Here is an 18,150-nt window from a genome sequence, read left to right on the forward strand (position 1 = left end):
AAAGGAACCAGCAACATTTTGTGAACTAAATGAAGGCAAGTTACCAAGCCAAAGATGTCATATATTAACAAAATGATACCTGCATAACAGTCAAGTCTTATCTTTGCTTGTCACCTCACTGGAGGGGTGTAGAGGTATGTAAAGCAGAAACCAGGAGGCACCCACTGCTCTGACACAGGTGTTCCAGCTACCAGCAAGACACCCAGGGAAACCTGGGGCTTGGTCCCTGCCAGTCTACCTTACCCTGCAGGTAGCCAAGGTCAGCTGTGGGGCACTCCAAACACACTTCCACCATCTGCTTAGAGGCATTTGAGTTCTCAGGTCCATCAGATTTCACCCAAAGTCTCCAAGGTACCATACCTTATGAGCTCATACTAAAGCCCATCAAGAACAAAGTGTTTTGTGCCACCTGTAGGGCACTATAAGGGACACATTCTTAGCACACACTTAGAGATGGGACCTAAAGTAATCCAGAAAGTAAAGGGCATGGAGGTAATCAGGACAGGGTAAACTCTCTACAAAAACCAGGGCAGTCAAGTCCAGTATAACAGACTCCTCCTCTGAGGAAAGGAAATATTAGTCATGGTCTTATACAATCTCTGTTATGTCTCACAGAGAGAACACCCAGGTCAGTTTCATAAGACAACTCTAAGATAACTTGCTCCTAACAACAAAGCTCCAAATCACCATTACAAACAATGTAAGAGAACTCGAGTTTCCAAAGGTCAAATTAAAAACAACCAAAGCACTTTCTGTGACAAGAATAAAATCCCCAAATCATAAGGGCCATTACCTGTCAGCATATCTCAGTGTGTTCAAGGTGTATTCACATGAACTCATGCCTGGAGAAATCATTGCTATCTGCAAACAGAACAGAAGACCTCAGTGACTCTCACATCTGATTTCCACTCATGTTAATGGTCCTACAGATCTCACCAGGCATCTGGGACACATTAGGGCAGAGTTGAGCCATTCTCTCAAGTGCATTTTAATTTATAGTTCTGTGGGACATGCCAGCAGCCGTGCATCCAGCTTTGCACTGGCTTTGTGTATACCCACAGTGCTGCACCCCCACAGGAAGCAGAGCCCTTTGAGAGCATGCCAGGCTCTACTGTACATTCACTGTATGAAAGTGACTTCTGCAGCCCTGCTTCTACCAGGGCTAGGCATAGCTCACCACTGTATCTCAGTAACCACAAGCGAGTGGAGGAGGAAACTATGACTTTTTTGCCAGGGAAGTGAAGCTTTCTGCCTTTAAAGTCCCCTCATTCTAGAGGAGCACACAGTTATCCATCCAGTAAAACTGTAGAACCCATAAGCAGTGTGTGTCCCATGCACGTACTCACCATACAGGTCCTTGAGTTTGTTCCTATGAAAGAGTCTCTCAGCACCTGGGTCAGCTTGCTCTCCCGGAAAGGGGTGTGAGATTTGTTCTGCCCTAAAGCTCGGATACATTCCTAGTAAAAAGACAAGTCTTGTGAATGCAATATCTGCGTCTCTTCTCAACCAGCTCTGCACACTATCAGCCACAAATTGCTGGTAAATCCAACAGGCTGGAGAATGGTCATCTTTATTGCTCTAAATGCTTCATAGTCTTTAAATATACTCCAGGTCTCTGACTTTGACAGCTGGTATATCCATCATATGTAAAAAAGATGGCTTGAATGACGCTTGAAATGGCTGCAAAAGTGTATGGCCTGACAAAGCCGCACTGCTTTCCTGGAAGCACTCTGAATGGAATTATACACCATTTTCAGGGTTCTTGACATACTAAACTAGGATTTTTGGGGCTGTTCTTTTCCCTTGCACTGTAACGGAGCAGAACAGACGACCCCAGAGTTGAACAGAAGTCATTAGCACTACTTGCTCCCTGAGCTATAGCTTACCTTCAAAGCCAGCAAGCTCTTATTGATCTCTGCACCTTCCATTCGTGTCTGCCGATCAGCACTAGATGTGTCTGCACCCCTCTCATTCCCTGCCAGATCCACTAAGGAAAATTTGCCAAGCAGTTTCCCTCTTCGGCGTAGTAGGATTTGGAAGCAGGCGTGCGACCGGGAAGAGCTGGCATTTGCAAACGTCTGCCCAGATGTCCTACAGCAAAGATGCAAACAAGCATTAGAACTGTGTCCCAGAAGATGCAACAGGTTCTGACAGCGATAGCCAAGACTTGCAACCATTCAGTCAAGTTGTTTAACCTCCTAGGCTTTATCCCACATATTGGTACCTCAAGTTTGGATGAATTATGGAATTACTTCTGATAGAAGAGCGCAGAAGGACTGCTGTGAGAAATATGAACCTGAATTCCAGTTGTAGAGATTTAAGGCTATTTAAGCTGCCTGGCTAAACTCAGCCAGCCCTCCTGACTGCTAATGCGTTACATTTGGAGCTGGAAGAGGTGCCTTCAGCACTGCAGCTCTCTGCCTCAGAGCAGGCCACGTGTCATTTTCCTAATGCATTTGCCATTACACAGTAAGCTCAGCCAAGCTCCCCACTAAACAGCATTAGTTGTGATAGCACATTACAGTCATGGTAAATCCCCTTCTCCAGCCAAGCTGGCTTGGCACTTCACCTCTGCTGTGCAGTTGAATGTGCGCCACCACTACAAGATACAGACTGGAAGCTTAGAAGTTCCATAAATCTCCCTAAGACCTTCACTCTAAGGGGGAGAAAGGGAGGGAGATTGTCCCAAAGTGAGGCAGGAGGCTGTAATGTTAAACCCTTCTTGACTGAACTGTTAGACAAATTAGCATGCACAGCAGAGTGCTGAGTGAGCTTTCAGGATGTGCATATCTGCAAATGCAGTGTAATACAGAAGCCAAGGGCTTGTCATTTGCCTAATAATATTTCCACAGGAGTTGGCACTTAACTGAGACTTGAGATACAGATTATGGTGGGGGGTTGGAACTACATGATCTTAAGTCCTTTCCAACCCAAACCATTCTATGATTCTAGCTCCCAATTACAGGCACCAGTACAACAGTAGAGCTGCCCTGACCACAGCCTTCTTGCCAGGATGATGAACCAAGCCTGCAGCTGTCCCTTGGCACCTGCTCTCGAAGATTCTTTAGACAAGATCCCTGAACAACATGCAGCACTTTTGTTGCCATTGGAATAGCTCATCTGGCCTGCAGCTAAGCCAAAGCATTTTTTAACTGTAGGTTGATGCCAGCTGCTCTTCCTTGATCTTGGAAGACCACAGGGAGCTACATGTGCTCCTGTAAACTAGCTGATACTTCTAGAAAGCTCAGCTTAGCTATGGCACCAGGGCAGCCATCTCCTCATGTGAACAGTTTTGCTCTTCTTGGAGTTGCATGAGGACATAAGAACCAGGAACTCTGACCTTCTCTATGGAAGGAGGGCTAAACCTAGCCCTGTTAGCCACCTTCCTGGATTCATGCAGAAGTGCTGCTCAGTGCTTGCCTGTTACTGAGAACAACAAGCTTCTATTTAAGTCTCTAAGCACTAGCTACAGACATTTTTCTAGACATGAAGATGCAACAGGATATGACTATTTTTACTGGTTTTAAGGCACCAAACCTGCAGGCAGTGCCCATCTCAATCATTCTGATGACATCCTCAGCACAGCTGACTTGTCTCTCCTGGAGACCAACAACCTGGACCTGCTGCTTGCCATCCTCCAGGACTCGAAGCTTTGTCTTCTTGTTCAAGAGGTCAAACACCTACAAGGTAACAATATTGAGGCAAATCTGAACAAAAATTTGTGCCATCTTTATATAAAGCTGTACAAAACCAGCACCTTTAACAGAGCCTTCCAATTCAATTCCAAATGCACCGTAAACAATAGATTATATAGAACTATCGAAACTAGTGAGTTTCACTTGGCTACTTATGAGACATTCAGCCAAAGAAGTCAGGTCAAGATTAAAAAAAAAAATAAATAAAAAAAGGAGTCTTACCTTTCCATTGTATATTTCAAAGAAAGTCACATAGACTTCCAGTTCCTGACTCCTGTACCTGGGCTGGTTTAGGAGGAGGAAGACATCTTGTGCTAGTGAGGAAAGGCAGTTCAGTTAACTAGTTTGAAAGACATTCTAGTTAATACTTGATCTACATTCAAACATTGCACAGCCATAAAGCAGTGTCATGCAGCTGAATGATACTTATTAACAAATGCTAGTGAAACAATTAGTGCTGTGCCAACATCTGGAGAACAGTATCAGCAGCATCCACTTCCAGGGACTGCAAACACAGGGGCACACAGAAGTTTTTATTGCCAATGTGCCCTGTAGACAGCAATCCTCACTGCTGTAGGACAACACTGGGATCTGCTATTGTTTTGGACAGGCTTGAAAAAGTCTTGTATTTTTTTTCATGCATCCCTGAACACCAGCATTGCTGCTGTTTGGAGACACTACACCAGATTAGTTGGCCCTTTGGCTGGATCCGGTGCAGCTTTTCACAACTGAGCCAAAAAATAAGGATTTTATTTCAGGGCCAGTCTTAACTGACTTTCATAGACTAGTAAACAGGTGCTCTTGTTTCAGCTGTCTTGCCACACACAGGCAAGTTTCACAATATGCCTTTCTAAACAGGAGGTAGAGGAGGTCATGGTGCTTTCTAGGTCAAGGAGGGGCTTCTAAAGCATACGTTTTCTGGAATGATTTTGTATGTGGTAGGGTTTTTTGCATCTAATGCTTACAGGAAGAAGCAGAACATTTATATGCTTTCTCTATAAGAAGCTTTATATTAGAAATGGGTAGGGTTGTGTTGCATTCAAGTTGGGTATTGGCAAACACCATCTTGAGTTTAAGACAAAAGCACAGCAGAAGAATCAAAATCAAATAGTTCAGCCCAGCAAATGCCAGAATAGAAAACTGTCAACTCTTTGCCTCAAAAGCAAGTATCTTCTGGTGAGTTATGTGTGGACCTAGAAGCTTCCAGGCTGGATGGAAAATATTTTGTGAAACTGAAGAAACTAAATCCTACCTCCTGCCACAAATACCACTACTTATTACTGACAACACAAATGCTTTATGTACCTTCTACTGGAAACATTTTAAATAACCATACACAGACAGATCTTATCTAGGAAAAACATGCACTAATTTGATTTTCATATCTGAAGAATGAACTTACATGCAAAAGCATATATGCCCTTTGAGGCATTTTGTGTCCTCCCAGAGAAGTCTCCTCCCATAGTCTGTAAACAGAAAAGGCCAAGGGTAATGTGTGGTACAAACAAGTCAGGCTACCTGATTGTATTCCCAAGAACATACTAGGAAGTTACTGTATGTGTATATATATATATATGTTTTGATGCCAATGAGATGATTAGAACAGTGCAATTCAGGATAAAATTAGTTTGCTGCTTCCCTATCAGTTCACAAAGCAGCTTTGGACTATGCAAAGCTGCAGCTGAATACCTGCAAGGGTCTGCAGTGCCGCACAAAGCACTTTCTCCCAGGAGAAATGCATAGCCTTGACAATGCAACCCAACTGCCTCTGGTCAGAGGAAATAAAGCCTCATATCTTAGGGCATAGGTTGAATAAAGTTTTCATTGCTACTTGCAAAAGATCACGTGGTACCAAAAATCCATCAAACTTCCAGAGCAGACAATGCCTAACTCCTTTGACCAAGGTACCTTTAATCCCAGCTTTTTCAGTTGGTGCTGTCCTGACTCTACCATTTTTGTAAAAATGCCTCAGTTTTTAAAACATGACTCAGTCATACAATCACAGAATGGTTTGGGTTGGAAGGGACATTAAAGCTCAGCTAGTTCCAACCCCCTACCATGGGCAGGAACACCTTCCCACTAGACACCAGGTTGCTCAAGGCCCCCATCCAATTCAGCCTTGAACACTGCCAGGGATGGAGCAATCCCATGACACAGTCAGTTCAGCAGAGTTTAACAGGCAGCACTCCAGTCTCATGCTACAGCTATTGTCCTTGCACTACTTCTGCACCCTAGGGAAAGGGACTTCACTGCCTATAATTTTAGTCCCTCACACTTGTATTCCCATAACTATTCTGAGATGAGTATGTTCACCCATTCAAGTGCAATGGAGGCAGCCTATGTCCAAACTTCTATAAACTTTCAAATTGCCTTCTGGATTACTGGAAGAGATCTGCAGCTCACTGCATATCACTAATGATAGGAGATCCTAGCCTAAAACTTGGCAATAACACTGGAATGACAGCAACTGATTACTCAAACTGATAGGCTAGCCTAGCTTAGTCCAGATCACTGTGGTCTGGGGTAAAGGCCTCTTGCAGAACAAGACAGCATTTTGGACTCTGCTATCATGCTGTGAGGAAGGAGTTTCCCACTTTCCTTCCCTACAGTTTCCAGAAGGAGGTTAAAAAGACAATACAGTTGTTTAAATCAGAGCAGATCATCTCTGAGGCAGTAAACACAATCTTCAGGTCTCTTGAAGCTGCAACTGGTAGACTGGAAGGAGTTGTTAGAAAGTGAACACACCAACTTGCCCACTTCACAACAATACCAAATCACTTAAATGTTTATGTGCAACAAGACGCTTATTCTTTTACAGTTGCTAAAGTCTTTGGAATGCCTCCAAACTCTCAAACACAGTATAGAAAACAGCCTTTGTCTCAGAGGTAGGCTAACAGCCCCACTTTGCAAACTGGAGTTCAGCAGCAACAGCAAGGGATAGCTGTGACTAACATGTTAAGATATCCTAAGTCTTTAAAAAGCCAGCTATGAGGGGATTTTAGTATGATTTTCCTCACAACCTCAAAGGAACCCCAGTAATACATAAAGCTACCAAAAAAGAAGATTAAGAGCTGACAAAGTATTAGCTTTAAGGCAAAAAAACAAAAACACCCCAAGGTCCAAACTCGTTACACAATCCTATTATCATAGAATCATAGAATTAGGGTTGGAAAGGACCTTAAGATCATCTAGCTCCAACCCCCCTGCCATGGGCAGGGACACCTTACACTAAATCATTATTCATTATCATCATCAAGGAGCTTTACAATGCTTCAGATAAAGCTAGAGAATTTGAGACCTTGGAGAAGAACTTACATGTGTCTTGCCACTGCCTGTCTGGCCATAAGCAAAGCATGTTGCCTTCCCACCCTCAAAGATAGTCTCCACAAGAGGTCTAGCAGTGAACCTGGTAGGTAAAAGACAGTTAAGACAAACATTTCACACCCTGCTTCATCAATTTTCTTAAAAAGAAAGGAAAAAAAAAGCAAATAAAAGCAAATCCTTTGGAAATCAGCAAGACCATGCTAAAAATAAGATTTAGACTTTTCAGTCCTTTGGTTTCCTCCAAAAAGGATTTTAATACTTATTTCAGGTTGCAGTTTCTTTAAGCTCAGATGCTGTCTATCCACAGCTCCATGCTTTAAGCTTCGAAGTTATTCTCAGCAAGAAGAAAGCATTACCTGTATACCATTTCATTAGAAGAGGATTCATCAAATGAAAAGTCAAATCTAAATGCCTGGGTGTCAAGGTATTTTGTTAGGTCCACTTTCTGCTTTGGCTCATGCACCAGCAGGACACACTTGCTTGGAACAGTAATGACATCACATTCCTTTTTTTGCAGTTCTGTAGGCAAAAAAGACCCTCAGTTTTAACAAGAGTAAGCAATGTCAAACTGCTCTAAGGCACAGCTGCTTTGTCGGTACACTCACCTTGCTTATTGAGAGGGCGCTTCCTCACACAGACACAAATCCTATGCTCTTCCATCTAAAAGAAAACAAGTAATTATTTCCCAGTTAGACCCATATCTTCTTAGTATTACAGAGAGAAAGATCTGATGCTCCCTGATACCTACTTTTCTATATGTTGATCAGAGTTGCCTCCACTACTGATCAAACCCACTCATACAGGGATGCAAGGCTTAAAAGTCTGCTCAGTGCAAAAGCAGCACTACAAACAACAGCTTTACATAGCATGCTCCAGCATATTAGGTGGAAATGCTGCCATGCTATAGAAAGTGCCCCAAATATCCTGTATCAGAATTAGTAGAAAGTTTAGCCCTTGGCCAGCTTTCCAGTAAAAGCTGCCATATCAATACTGCTACTATAGTCAAATCATCTTAATTTACCCCAGGGGTGTTTTTTGACTTGGGATATTTTACTGATGCAGTAAGTTTAGCGATTTGTCCAGGTGAGTTTGGTAAAGCAGGAAAACCGCATATTCCACTATGTGAGGCAGAAAGCAGATGGCAAACTCTTCTTCTATCATGTGGTGATGCTTACACCAGCAGCTGGTTGTCAGCCCCATAGGATGCAGGCACACAAACCACCTAGTGTTCTAAGCTAATCAACACCTACTTTTTCTTTTGAGCTGAAGTACTACCATTTTTCACTGACTAACACCTGAGAACAAGTAGTCCTTGTTTAACAAAAGCCTTGTTAAACAATGCTACCTTTGTAATTGCTGAAGATAAACTGAGCCTAGTTTTATGGGTTTGTTTTGTTTTAATTCTTGACCTCTACTTTTGCTCCTCCACTTTTTGACCTAGTTTAAAATTACTTAATATGTTAATATTACAATAACACTTCCAGGGCAATAATCCATTTTAAGTTATACCTACAACAAGCTAAGTTACGTAATTGGCTCTGCTGTTTACAAGCTCTGGAAAGTACTGATGTTACCATGCAAATAATGATAATTGTTGAAGTGCAAGCTCTATACTAATAACACATGCAAAGCAGTGCAAGGCAGCTTAGCCCTAAAAAGGGAAGGTAAATAACTTCACATATACCACCAGGTACCTCAAGATCACAACACACTCAGAGGATTTCCAAGGTACAGTGATGCACTGAATTGCTCATATACTAACATCTTCAGTGCAAAATAGTCTGTCCACAAGCTGCAGCTTCAGTATTTACTTACTGGATCGGTTATACTTATTGGCTGGCAGTCTAAAGTTGCTCTGAATTCCTTGATCATCTTTGCAAACTCCCAGTTTGGACAGCTGCTGTCAAATTCCTGCATGGAAAAAAAAAACATGGATGCGTAGGTAATTAACATGTAACAGCAAAAAAGCCCCAGAGCATGATAAACCATCAGGTGTATGCAATTAGAATTATTTCTCAATATTAAGAACTTTCCAAAACTATAATCAATCCATCCTTATGTACAGCTTCATATGAACTGAGCTTGTCAAAAACATGGTTTAGTTTCGAGCATTGTGATACACTGTCTTTAAGCAATGTCCCAATACAGGTGCATTGTAGAGTACTCCACCTGTGCACGCTTGGTCCTGATTTCACTGATTTGAGCTCTCTTCTCTTCCCTCTTGTTTTTCATTTTCTCCATCTCTTTCACAATGTTGGATCTTCTCCGAACTAGATAAAAGCATTTCCTTGAATTAAATAACCACACTAGGTTTTAAGCACAACACAAGTATTTCAACTTCTCCAGGTTGCTGCCAGACTAGCTTGTACAGGAAACAATCATCTTCAGAAGGATGTAATTCATCATGCAGTATTTCCTCCTCCCAACCAGATCTACCCACCACGAACTTTTCAAGAAATCCCACTGCCACTCTAAAGTAAAGGCAGCATTTCTAAGGTGATACACCACTGTAATAGAATTACACATCTGTAACAAAAAATACTGACGATACTCAGTCTTACTGCCAAAGCCACCTTTTTCAAGCTTTACCCTTGGCGAATACAGAGCAGCAATCACATAGTGATGCATCACTGACTGGTGACGCAGTTCTTACCCACAGCTCCATGGTACCTGGGCTCACTGAAGAGATTCTGCCAGGAAGCAGGTGATCCTCTGTATTTCCATTGAGATTTGTCACTGAGGCTTCTGGAACACAGTTCAGCTTGCTAGTCCTGGTTCTGCCAGCTGCAGAAAGAAGCCAGACCAAACCCAGTAATTAGATCCCCAAGATCAAGAACAGTTTTATAATCAGTAAAGCCTTGTAGATCATAGGCATTCCTCAACTCTGGTTCTGGATCAGGAGAGAGAGCTGGCTAAAAACCTGTGACAGGTGTGCAAATGTTATTTTTTTTAATCTTTTGCTGACCACCAACTTTTATTCGAAGCTACAAATCAAGGCCACACTAACTAGACAAGAACTTAGTACCAAGTCTCTTATTTCAATGTCTTGTAAGCAGAACTTAATACAACAAGGCATGCCCTCCGCTATTCATTGCATAGGTCTGGTAAAGACATAACTACAATTTAGTAATTTAAGTAGGCTCAAGTTCTTGCTTTGATCAACCCATGTAGGTAAAACTACAACCAGTACAGTTACAGAGCATGTTGTCAGCAGTATTAAGGCACTTCCTTTCCCATTCTGGTGCTGTGAGTACCACTTTATGCTGTTAAGCAGATCCCACATCCACAACTGCAGCTATGTGCTTAATAAAGCCCCTCAAGGTAGGAACCCTGAATATTTACATTCTGATAGACCTCTAGGCCTCTCTTGCTTTATATAAAGGAGTAGGAGTTGCTCATTCCCTTGGGATTTGCAGTTTACCTATTTAAATGCATACAACCCATGTTGCCTCATGGTAAGAATTCACTGGGTTCTTTCTCCACTCACCAGGAACAGAGGAATTGTTTCTGGTTTGTGTAGAAGTGCAAGGATCTACCCCCATCTCATTTTCCTGGAGGCTGCACTGTGATTCTGCAATAACAGACATCCTGGAACGGCCACGCGCAGCTTTGGAAACACAAATTCAAGGTCAGTATCATGCCTCAGACACCGAGACATTTGCAAGTATTCAAATGCTCACAAAGTGCAGAACAGAAGGGAACAAGATGTGCTAAAAGGATATTTTCCAGATCTCTGATGCATTAGCAAAGTTTATCAGTGAAAATGCAGGGGGTGAAAAGTGATCGTGAAATACACCACTACGGGAAAGCAAGCAGTTCATTCCAGATTTGCAGTTCCATTGAATTTCTTTCAGATACCACTAAGGATTCACTAACATGGAAGCTCCAGAACCATAATACCTAGGAAGGAGAAAGTTACAAGTTTGTGAAATCTTCTGAAGCTTCACACTTGCAGGGCTGTGTGAATTAGTTGTTTGATGGTGACAGTAGTACTGCAACCTGGCAGTGGTCATGGGCAGCATCATGCTCACCATCCCAGCATCCACGCTCAGACAGGGTGCGTGGTGCACGGTGGAGGGGGAGCTTGATAAATGCAGCTAAAAGACTGTATAATCACAACAGCAAATCTTTGGACAAGTTCCTTTTATAGGGAGGCTCCATTGTTACATGCCAAGGTTATTTCTTTCAGAGAGCAAGTCCATCATCACAAAGCTTCCTAGGCGAGGGTTTGGAGCATACACCACAATAGATTTGTAAAGATAGCAAACCTGATATGAATAAACAGAAGTGTGATATGCAAACTAGAGCTACCTTCACCTCTAGCAGCCACAAGAATTGATCCAGAATTAATCACTACGATTTCAAAGGATACCAGATCTATTTCAGACCAAGGTTTAACTTCAATTCTGGATCAAATTCCCAAGAACCATATCCACAAAATTCAGTGCTGCTATATTAACTCTTTACCTGGAGTCCTCTGCTCAGGTGTAGAGACATTGGGTGTTGCTGCTGCAACTTTAGGAACAAAAGGCATCAGTTTCATTACACTCAGAGGTAGCATTTTATTCCATTTGTTTGTCACACATGTCCAGACCCAATCTCATCACAAACTCAGCAGCACATTTTCTGTAATACTAGCGCTCCTGGGCAGGCATATTGACTGGAGAATTGCTGCAGTCAAATGGGTTTGATTCAGGTGATTCTTATATGAGGTGATATGCAGTATCCTCCAAAACTCTTGTTGATTTTTGAATAAGAATTTTGAATTCTTGTCAAAGAAACAGGAGTAAGGCAGTGTTTCTTAATTCATCCTGAAAGCACTGCTTCTGCTTCTCTCACTTCCCTGAATGAGATGGAAACAGACACCTCCTGGATCTTGCTTAGTTTGTATGGACCAAGAACCAAAACCTGTAGCTGGTGTTAGCTTTCTATTTGGCACAGTACAGCTTGCAACCAGATGGACACTCATTGACACTCATGGGGTTTAGCTAGTTATAACAACGGATAACACTATTTGAGGAGTACTGAAAACATTGCTTCTCTCTTGTACTCTGAGCAGGTCTTCAGGGACAAGAGTGAGCCTGTAGGAAAGGCAACAGATTTCAGATTTGAAATTAGATTCTATAACTTCAGGAAAGCCATGACCTCTGTGAGGACATTTTCCCATCTATCAGTGGCTCAATTAACACATCTTTTTCCAGCTGGCTGCCCAACTCCATTAACTGACCTGTCTAGAAACAGTCATGACCATCACATCATTCTGCTTGCCAGTTCACAAAGTTTATGGATTTCACAAAACCCTCTGGATTTGAGGAAGATCAGGATGTTCTAGCACAGAACAACTTTTGACATATTAAGCTTCTTGGACTACTCCTGCCTCTCTGATACAAGGGGATTTGTTCTGTTGTCTGCTGGTACTGACTTCCCTGTCTTGCATCACACACAAACAAGGCCAGACAAGCCCAGCTGTTTTGTTTATAGCTCAGTTGCATGGGAAAGCACAAGTTTCAGCTAACTACACTCTTGAAGAAAATCATCAAATTAGCAACCACTCAACCTCAGCATCACACAAGTTTATTACAAATAGACCTGTAATGCTGCCACTTGCAATTCAAAAAGCTAGAAGAATTAACTAATAAGCTAAAAGAAGGTAGAAAACATGAGAGTTCAATTCCTGACACCTCAAGAAAAGCCTCTTAGTGATTTAACACTCTGACATCTCTATCTTCTCTTCTGGCTTTGCTCAAAAACATTGCACTGACATACAATCACTGAGCTACAGCACACCAGCTGGCACTTTGGCTGCCTGGTCCAAAACATCTCCAAGGATAAAGCTCTAGTTATTATCTAGGGGTACTGTTTGAAGAGGATACATCCATTTGTCACTGCTATTTCTTTCTTGCCCTTTCCACTCTCATTTTGACACTTTTAATTTTAATAAGTGCCACTTACCTTTTGTTGTTCATGGCATTTGCAAAAGCTCCGTACGAAACTCCTATACTCACTGCCACAGAACTGCCTAGTGACATTTAAAAGCAGCATCAAGGAATAACTACAGCAGTACTGCAGAAAAGGGCAACACATCAACAAGCCGCAGCTCACGGGAACAGGACAGCAATCTATTAGCAAAGTTTCTGCACTCCAAAATGTCAGTATGAAACATTATGCTCTTTGTTAGCACTGTCTGAACAGGCAGCCTTACGATTCCACTGAAGATTATTAGGACTACAATGAAAACATACCACTGTTTTACAGGGATATAGCACAGAAAAGAATATTTCCTCACCTTCCCTTGGAGCAGGGATTTTTGAAAGGGTTGATCTACGCTTCTGTTTCTGAAAAAACAATGAATGCTGTCAGTTATCAGAGTAAGCTGCAAATCCCTAGCACAGCACTTCAAGACAACATTGATACAAGAATTTCTGACCAAAGTCTAACTACGAGATAGAAAAGACAAGCTAGAGATCTGGATTTTATTTATAACAAGACCTATGCTGCTGACACATTAGTACCTTAGGAAAGACCAAACCCCTTTAAAGCACTTACCTGTACACTTACATTCTCTTGGAAAGGAAAGTTCTCTTTCAGATCAGCAGCAGGTAGTTCTGATAACTCAGGATTTATTGTTATTACATCTTTAATATCAATCTACAAGAGCAAAAGCAGAATTTTAGAGAGCAGAATATTGCTGCTACCACTTACAGCATGTTTATTTTCTTTTTAACCTTTACTTCCAGCACATGCAAACAAACCTGACCCACTGCTGCCAAACACTAAATTAAAATTGACCAAGAGGGCAAGACAGCAGTTCATGTTCTGAGGAGTCTCCTACATCCAAATATATGGGAAGAAATGTGCCCCCTAAGCCATTTACCCTCATCTGCCAAACGCCATGCAGTTCTGCAGGTACACTAGAGCACTTCTGAAGACACAGGCAAAGCATATTTAGCATGAGCTACTTTAATCTCTTACTGCTAATCTGAGTAAATCTCAGCCACTCTGTGGCTTCAGCACAAAGAGAGCATTAAGCATTTACTGTGATTGTGCTTACTGAAATAAACTTCAACGACTTTGGGAAATGAAGGATTCAACATTTAATCCACAAATCGATTCACCTGCATTTTCACTTGCTATTCTGAGTAATTTCACCTAGGGCCAGCTACTGCTGCCTGCCTGACCCTCCAGTGATCACAATCCTGGTCTGGTGCAAGAAGAGGGAGCAACAGCAAGCAGGCAGCCAAGGGCAGGCTCTGGCACAAGAGACAGCAGCTCTCAATGTTCTGTTTTCCAAAGCTAACGAAGCTGCAGGGGCTGAAATCACCAGTGCACAAAAACTCTGGTGTCACAGCAGCTTGTGCTAGAATTCACTGAGCAAAGAAACACAAGCACTGCTTCAGGAAGTCCTTGAGTTCTCATTTAACTTGCAAATTACTTAAATAAGAGTCCATAAAAAGAGCAAAAACAAGCAGGTGAACTTCGTAAAATGTGGAGATACCACATCCTAACACAACTGATCTATAAAGTTTGATTTATATGGAACCTGTGAGTAACTAATTGGAACATGAATTAGCTCAGAAACACACATGTGCACAGCATAATGTATAAATGCATATACACTTACTTATGCAAGCATATTAAAAAAATGCTGTATTTTGAAGCATCTTCATGAAGATTTTCTATCATAACACATACAAGCAATCTACCCAGCAGTTACATCCAAATCTGCGTGTTTTGCATATCTGAATGCAGCAGGCACATAAATAGTGTAAGAACCAGCTTCAAATAACGAGCCAATAACAACCAAATGCCAGGCTATATATGTTTCCAGACAGACCAGTAGGACAAGCATGTTTGGTCCATTACCAGAGGAGATCGTGCTAGGTATCAGGATTTCAGCTACATTAACCTCAAATGCCCCATCCCACCTCACACAATGTTCATGTACACCCATGTAGGGAGTCAGGAAACCAAACTCAGCCCTCTTAACATTACACGTTAAGCCTTAAGGAAAGGCTGAGGGTCATTGCTAGAGACAGAAAGGCCGCAGGCAGTCTGCAGGGAAACGGGGACTTTGGGGGTACTCCACAGCCCACCACCGAGGCCCAACAGCCCCTGCTCACCCGCAGGCCCAGCCGGGGCAGCGCAGCGGGCCTGCCCTGGTGTGCGCCCAGCCAGGCTCCACCAGACTCGTTTCCCCTGCTGAGAGTGCACCGGGACCACCCGGGCAGGGCCGCACTCACCTCTTTGCCCTTGATGGTGCCACCCTCGGTCCACTCCACGGACACGGAGGCCCCATCCACTCTCACGGTCTTCACCTTCGCCTCATGGATCTGACCTGGAAGAAGCGGGCTGTGAGTCCCGGCCCAGCCGGGACCCGCGCGCAGACAACCCGCTGCCCTGCCCACGCTCACCGTTGCTCCGCTGGATGTTGATGATGAGTCCGGGACAGACACGGCTATAGAAGCGAGAGTCCATGGTGCGGGCACGGCGAGAACGAGCAGCTGCTCGGCGGCAGAGCTACCCGGCCCCGCAGTGAAACCCAGGGCAGGGCAACCGCCGCCGATTTAAACCCCGCGCGCCGCCGTGCCGCGGGGCCTACCGGGAGACGCTGGCGGAGGGACTACATCTCCCAGCGTGCTCTGCGCCGCCTACAGCTCCCGGCGTGCCCCGGGAAGCGCACCGCCGCTACGGTCATACGGGGGGGTGTGCGATCAGCCGTGCTACCGAGCGGCTGCTCGGTGTACGGCGGGTCCCGGTGCCGGGTAGGGCTGAAGGAGGCACCAACCGCTATAGAGCCTTACGGGAACTGGGGGGCCAGCGGCACATCCTGCGCTGCGGAGCTGCTGCGGGCGGATCGGGGAGCTGTATGAGGGCATTGGGGGGCACTGGGTGGCACTTTGCGGTTGTCAGTAGAAACAGTTTAATTCTTTTTTTTTTACCAGGATAGGGTCAGCTCCACCGAAATGGAGCCTCAAAAAATTTCTCGACATTCGTACTTGTTCCTCTCCACGGAAATCTTTAGTAAAAGGCGAAAGATTTATACGATCTGAAGAGAAACCAGAGTATGCCGGACCCTTCTCCCGCGCCACACCGCCCGCCTGCCCCGCGACACATAGCTCAGGGCAATACCTGCCCGTTCTCGGAGCTGTGGCTCTCGACGCGGCCCCGCCGGGACCACCGGAGCCGTGCAGACCCAAACAGCTCGGATCGGCTGCAGCAGCGGACACCGGCGGCTCCGGGCAGCGCCGCGCTGCCGCGGTGGGCTCTGGGTATGCAAATTAACGGAGTGCTGATGAGGCGCATGATAATGACTCGGAGAGTCACAGACTGGTTTGGATTGCGAGAAACCCTAAAGCTCATCCATTTCCAGCCCCCTGCCATGGGCAGGGACACCATCCACTAGACCAGGTTATTCAATGAGGCGGTTGCGCGGGCAGGCAGACGGGGCCGAGGTCAGCTCCGCCTATCCCGATCCCGCCTCCGGTCCGCGCCCCAGTCAGAGCCTGTCTCCCCGTGCGGTGTTACCCCGGCCGGTACCGAGCACACACCACACAACCGGTCGCCCACCTGCTTGGTCCCACCCGCCCCGCATGGATGGGGGAAGAACAGGAAGGGTAGAAGTGCCAAAGTCATGGGTTGAGATGCAAGCGCAATAATTCAAACGAGCTAAGAAAGATGAAACCAGTTGTAAGGAAAACAATACAGAGAAATGAAACCCAAGCCGGACAAGCGATGTACACCACAACAACCGCCAGCCGCTCCCCGACCAGCGCCCGTCCTGCGCGCTTTCCCGCAGTTCACACCACTGCGACACCAGCTGGGAAAAATGTAGCATTCCCCGCTTTGATTGCAGTTACTGTGTATCGCGTTTGTTCTGTTTTTAACCGGAATAGGGTCAGCTCCACCGAAGTGGAGCCTCAAAAAATTCCTCGACACTCGTGCTTGTTCCTCTCCACGGAAATCTTTAGTAAAAGGCGAAAGATTTATACGATCTGAAGAGAAACCAGAGTATGCCCTCAGTCCTCCGCGCACACGGAGCCTCCCCCGGCTGTCGCTCTGTGGCACACAGCGATCCCGCAACGCCTGCCCGATCCCCGCCGCTATGGCCCATCTCGGTCTTCTCCGACGGCGTACACGGCTCAGTTCCGCGCCCGAACCGCGGCGGCCCGGCGGGAGGGGGGAAAGTACGACCGTGTCGGCGGCGCTGATCCGCAGTGCACCCTGGGTTTGCAAATCAGGCTGAATAGTAATGAAATGGGGCGGAGAATGGATTCAGGGCGGCCCTCCGGAGGAGAAGCAGCTCAACAGGAGCATGTGTGAGCTCACAGCCCAGAAACCAACCATGAGCTGGGCTGCATCAAAGGGAGCGTGACCAGCAGACTGAGGGAGGGGATTTTTCCCCTCTACTCCGCTGTCATGAGGCTCCACCTGGAGTACTGTGTGCAGCTCTGGGGCATTAATATAGGAATGATGTGGACCTGTTTGAGCGAGCCCAGAGGAGGACTGGGGCACCTCTGCTATGGAGAGAGGCTGAAGGAGCTGGGCTTCTTCAGCCTGGAGAAGGCTCCAGGGAGACCTTAGAGCAGCCTTCCAGTACTAAAGAGGGCTAAAAGAAATCTGGAGAGGGACTTTTTACAGGGACATGTAGTGACAGGACAAGGGGGAACGGCTTTGAGCTGTCAGAGGGGAGACTGAGATGAGCTCTTAGGCAGAAGTTCTTCCCTGTGAGGGTGCTGAGGTGCTGGCACAGGTTGCCCAGAGAAGCTGTGGCTGCCCCATTCCTGGCAGTGTTCAAGGCCAGATTGGACAGGGCTTGGAGCAACCTTGTCTAGTGGAAAGTGTCCCTGCCCGTGGCAGGGGGTTGGAACTGGATGAGCTTTGAGGTCCCTTCCAACCCAAACCATTCTGTGACTCCATGCCCCACATGATGATGAGGCGCCTCCACCTGCTCTGCCGAGCGCAGCCGCAGCCCGGTGGACTCTGTGGTGCTGCTCCTCCTGCCCGGCCGGTCCCGTTCGTGAGGTGACCCGCGGGGCAGGACGGGCGGACCTGCGGCAGTCGAGCCCCCGACCATGCTCCCGTTCCGAGGCTGGACCCCTCGTTGCAGCCGGTGCCCCAGCGCTGACACAGG

The 18,150-nt window shown here is 45.3% G+C and overlaps 2 protein-coding genes and 2 non-coding genes across 9 annotated transcripts in view; 1 reads left to right on the plus strand and 3 right to left on the minus strand.

Moving 5' to 3' along the window:
- ARMH1 (armadillo like helical domain containing 1) overlaps nucleotides 1-9,825 on the plus strand; it is a 24,321-nt gene extending 14,496 nt beyond the window's left edge. Inside the window, 1 exon segment of the mRNA XM_062622923.1 lies at nucleotides 9,366-9,825. Coding sequence (XP_062478907.1) covers nucleotides 9,366-9,494 — 129 coding nt within the window. The 3' untranslated portion in view covers nucleotides 9,495-9,825.
- The window catches only part of KIF2C (kinesin family member 2C), an 18,975-nt gene extending 3,299 nt beyond the window's left edge, over nucleotides 1-15,676 (minus strand). The window contains exons 1-18 of one of the 6 annotated variants that reach the window (XM_062622918.1): nucleotides 15,431-15,672; nucleotides 15,260-15,354; nucleotides 13,578-13,667; nucleotides 13,306-13,354; nucleotides 11,487-11,534; nucleotides 10,507-10,626; nucleotides 9,690-9,803; nucleotides 9,189-9,289; nucleotides 8,835-8,930; nucleotides 7,625-7,679; nucleotides 7,376-7,538; nucleotides 7,011-7,101; nucleotides 5,098-5,161; nucleotides 3,918-4,009; nucleotides 3,538-3,680; nucleotides 1,887-2,091; nucleotides 1,347-1,457; nucleotides 794-861 (exon numbers count right to left, since the gene is read on the minus strand). In XM_062622918.1, coding sequence (XP_062478902.1) covers nucleotides 794-861; nucleotides 1,347-1,457; nucleotides 1,887-2,091; nucleotides 3,538-3,680; nucleotides 3,918-4,009; nucleotides 5,098-5,161; nucleotides 7,011-7,101; nucleotides 7,376-7,538; nucleotides 7,625-7,679; nucleotides 8,835-8,930; nucleotides 9,189-9,289; nucleotides 9,690-9,803; nucleotides 10,507-10,626; nucleotides 11,487-11,534; nucleotides 13,306-13,354; nucleotides 13,578-13,667; nucleotides 15,260-15,354; nucleotides 15,431-15,494 — 1,769 coding nt within the window. In that variant the 5' untranslated portion in view covers nucleotides 15,495-15,672. Of the gene's footprint in view, nucleotides 1-793; nucleotides 862-1,346; nucleotides 1,458-1,886; nucleotides 2,092-3,537; nucleotides 3,681-3,917; nucleotides 4,010-5,097; nucleotides 5,162-7,010; nucleotides 7,102-7,375; nucleotides 7,539-7,624; nucleotides 7,680-8,834; nucleotides 8,931-9,188; nucleotides 9,290-9,689; nucleotides 9,804-10,506; nucleotides 10,627-11,486; nucleotides 11,535-13,305; nucleotides 13,355-13,565; nucleotides 13,668-15,259; nucleotides 15,355-15,430 lie in introns of all 6 variants that reach the window. The other 5 variants (XM_062622917.1, XM_062622920.1, XM_062622919.1 and 2 more) reach the window with 5 other exon arrangements.
- Nucleotides 15,677-15,970: 294 nt separating this feature from the next.
- LOC134166003 (U5 spliceosomal RNA) lies at nucleotides 15,971-16,085 on the minus strand. Its single transcript, XR_009965736.1, has one exon. It is a non-coding gene; the product is annotated as a U5 spliceosomal RNA (small nuclear RNA).
- Nucleotides 16,086-16,916: 831 nt separating this feature from the next.
- On the minus strand, nucleotides 16,917-17,031 carry LOC134165994 (U5 spliceosomal RNA). The gene has a single exon (XR_009965727.1). It is a non-coding gene; the product is annotated as a U5 spliceosomal RNA (small nuclear RNA).
- Nucleotides 17,032-18,150: the final 1,119 nt, after the last annotated feature.

Source organism: Pezoporus occidentalis, unplaced genomic scaffold (assembly GCF_034315485.1).
Source record: "Pezoporus occidentalis ecotype Australia unplaced genomic scaffold, CSIRO_AGI_Poc_V1 ctg25, whole genome shotgun sequence".
Lineage (NCBI taxonomy): Eukaryota > Metazoa > Chordata > Aves > Psittaciformes > Psittacidae > Pezoporus > Pezoporus occidentalis.